At 32.2% G+C, this 3,231-nt stretch overlaps 1 protein-coding gene across 2 annotated transcripts; it reads left to right on the forward strand.

Moving 5' to 3' along the window:
- Nucleotides 1-824: 824 nt before the first annotated feature.
- On the forward strand, nt 825-1,723 carry LOC141719575 (uncharacterized). 2 transcript variants are annotated; one of them, XM_074521952.1, is made up of 3 exons: nt 825-978; nt 1,083-1,313; nt 1,477-1,723. In XM_074521952.1, exons 1-3 carry the CDS (start codon nt 925-927, stop codon nt 1,636-1,638), a joined length of 447 nt encoding a protein of 148 aa, XP_074378053.1. In that variant the 5' UTR covers nt 825-924; the 3' UTR covers nt 1,639-1,723. The 2 variants fall into 2 exon arrangements, with proteins under 2 accessions (XP_074378053.1, XP_074378055.1); XM_074521954.1 differs by having other exon boundaries at nt 1,489-1,723.
- Nucleotides 1,724-3,231: the final 1,508 nt, after the last annotated feature.

A 3,231-nucleotide genomic window follows, 5' to 3' on the forward strand; every position in this document is an offset into this window, starting at 1 on the left:
CTGACTTGTACCAATTTGAACGCATGTTTTATTTTTGTAAAGTTGATGTGGGTATCACCCAGATCCAAATTATCTAACCGCCAATTTGAACACATGTTTCATTTTTGTGAATTGAACGTATATTTGTACCAGAAAATCGTTTTCATCAATACTCTCGACTTAATGTTAATGAGCAATAAATAAAGTACTATATCTGTATGCATGCATATCTTCAGTAATCCAGATATTCAAAATAGTTCACACAATTATTTATCAAATCTCGTGAAATTCTCGAGGTGTAAAACTGGACAAGTAATTGATCATATTCGTCAACGAAAAACTCATATTTTTTAAAATATAATATAAATAGTTGATAATGGTTAAATATTAAATTTAAAATAAAGATTTTATTATAATATTTTTATATTATAATATAAAAAATAATTTGAATGGCACTATCACAGTTAGATAATTTATGATCTAAATTTAAATTTTCGAAACAAAATTATTGGATCAACGAAAATGTCACATATTTACGTTAAATCTTGGACTTTCACCACAGTAACTGCCTGGGCAGGCGAACGAACACCGCGTGTATACATATTCGTGCTTACGGTTAAGAAGACTTGTAGGCACAAAAATAATATAATAATAATAGAGTAGAATAAAATAGTATATTTACCCAATCCAGCGGAAGCATGATGGCATTTTATCTTCTGCATGCAAGTACAACGTGTCGTGATAACACAGATTGTTATCTAAAACATAAAACGTGTTATCTCAGATTAGGGACACGTAGCTGGAGCGCGATGACCCACCGTCATTTCATACAAATCTTTAAATAGAACCTCCTCTACGGTAAGAGGAGTTGTATTAACTTTTATCTTTTTGCTGAAACCATAAAACAAAGTTAACAGAAAAAAGGCTCTCATTTTGTACACAAAAATGGCTGCTGTCGAAGTTCCCATTCTCTCCAGACTCGATCGACTCGATAACATTGTAAGTATCGATTATTCTGATAATGGATTTGTTTTCCACTTTTTTATTTTATTTTATGATTAGTTATGCAACTTTGTTTGACAGATAAATTCTTATATTTGTAGCTAAGGCAATTGGATGACGTGAGGGGTGCGAATAGGACTCCAAGAAGTTCGTGCGCGTCTACACATTCAAGTGGAACATTAACAAGTGATGGTCAAGTCTCTTCTGTTGATCCTTTTTCCCCGAAGAGTTTAGAGAAACACTGTCGTCCTATCGACGACGTGATTATGGAGACAGAGCTCAAAGGAACTCTCATACAGAGGATAGTCCATGTCGAAGATCGTCTCCTCCAGGTAATTATATGATTAACTTTTTGTTATTGCCAAGTAAACTCACCGGGTTGAACCTCTCACTACATGAGCACTTTGTTGCCTAATTATATAATTTATTTATTAGGTCTTTAGAATAATGATTTTTCACTTATCATGTTCGTGGCTTGATTTTTATATTATTTAGTTGTGTTTGCAGTTGGAAGATGAAATAATTGGCCATAAAAGGGAAGGGGAAGGGGAAGGTCAATGGAGTACTCCCACGACTCCGGATAGTAAGAAAAAGAAGAATTTGAAGCAGCTGGTCAAGTCGTGTGTCAAAGGCAAATCTAAACATAAGAACAAGTAGCTTGTGACTTGTTATTTCTTTACTTCTTAATTTTCTCGTGTTTGTTGATCATAATATCTACTAGTAAGTACGTGATTTTCTTTAATTTTTGCTCTTGTGGATTCCACTTGTTTACCTTTAAAATTTGAAATTCAAAGGCTCCATGTATAAATGGGATAGTATCTTATCTAACTGGGATAGACCATTTATGAATGAAACAGACAATAAAATAGTCATATATGACATAAAATGTAGTAATAAATATCGACCTCAATAAAAGAATTTATAATCTTTTCCTTGATTACAAATATAGCACCTGAAAAAACTCATTTTCCAAGCTAATTTGCTACCTAACCTAATGCTATTCCATAACCTTCTAACTAACTTGCTATACTTTCAAATCAAGTTTTGTCACAATTTGGCACAGATTGATATAAATACACGAGTACAAGAATAAACAAATTGAATCCACTCAAACTATATCTTGTTCGACTGGATTTATATCTCGAGAATAATGAATAAAAAAGTGTTTCAGATGGGAAGAAATTGACATGAAAGCATTAGATGCAAATCTGAAATCGTGAGTTGTATTTATAAGTTCTAACATATTTTATTTTCAAATAAAAGTATAAGATAGATAAGATTTAAAACAAGTCTATTTGAAAATATTTGAATGAATTTTGAAAACTGATCTGTTAGTTTATTTGAAATAGATATATCAAGTAAAAGATAAGTCTTGAATGATTCAAACTTGGTTTATAAGATAGGGTTTGTTTGAGATAAGATGAAAAGATATAATATCCAGTCAAAACAAGATTTACATAACCCTAACAAACCTAAACTCCATTCTTGGAAAGTCTAATAAGCAATGTTATGATCTCGGATGCTTATAATTTATTTTCTTCATTCTGTTACAGGAAAACTTATCATCATAAACACTGTAGATTAACATTCTCCCCTTTTATGATGATGATAAAGAGAACATAAATGCCCCCCCTATGAAAAACACTTAAGGCCTGTAAAACAGAATTAGAGACAATAAAATATATTACAGTTTATAATATATGTGCAACAGATATCTGAATGAAACAATATGAATGAGACAGTAATGAAACACTAGATAAATATGCATGAATGAACCAGTCTCAAACATTTTATCACTTACATATCAACCCATTCAAAAATCAAAATCACTTAGCTAACAACCCATCCATAAAGCAGGATGTCCAGTTGTTATCCAACCACATCACATAAACCAATCCAGAACATAACCGTTAAACACATAAAAAATCATTCAAACAGCATAGACAAAGTCTTAAAATGAAACAAATCAAAAAAACATAAGTCTTAAAATAATCCAAGTCTAAAATAATCCATTAACAATTAATATCTCCCCCTTCATCATAAAAGGAGCTCTTAGTTTGAATCAGAAACGACCATCGGAGCCTTGCCTTTCTTGTCCTTCTTAGCATCTTTCTTGTCTGGGAAGACAGGTTCGGCACCGAACTCTGAGAACAACTTGTCAAACGCATTGCGATCAGGGGTTTTACCATCACGTTCCTGAAGCCAATCAAAAAACTTTGTCTTGTATTCTTCCCTGGTCATACGAAAAAC

Source organism: Apium graveolens, chromosome 1 (genome assembly GCF_009905375.1).
Source record: "Apium graveolens cultivar Ventura chromosome 1, ASM990537v1, whole genome shotgun sequence".
Lineage (NCBI taxonomy): Eukaryota > Viridiplantae > Streptophyta > Magnoliopsida > Apiales > Apiaceae > Apium > Apium graveolens.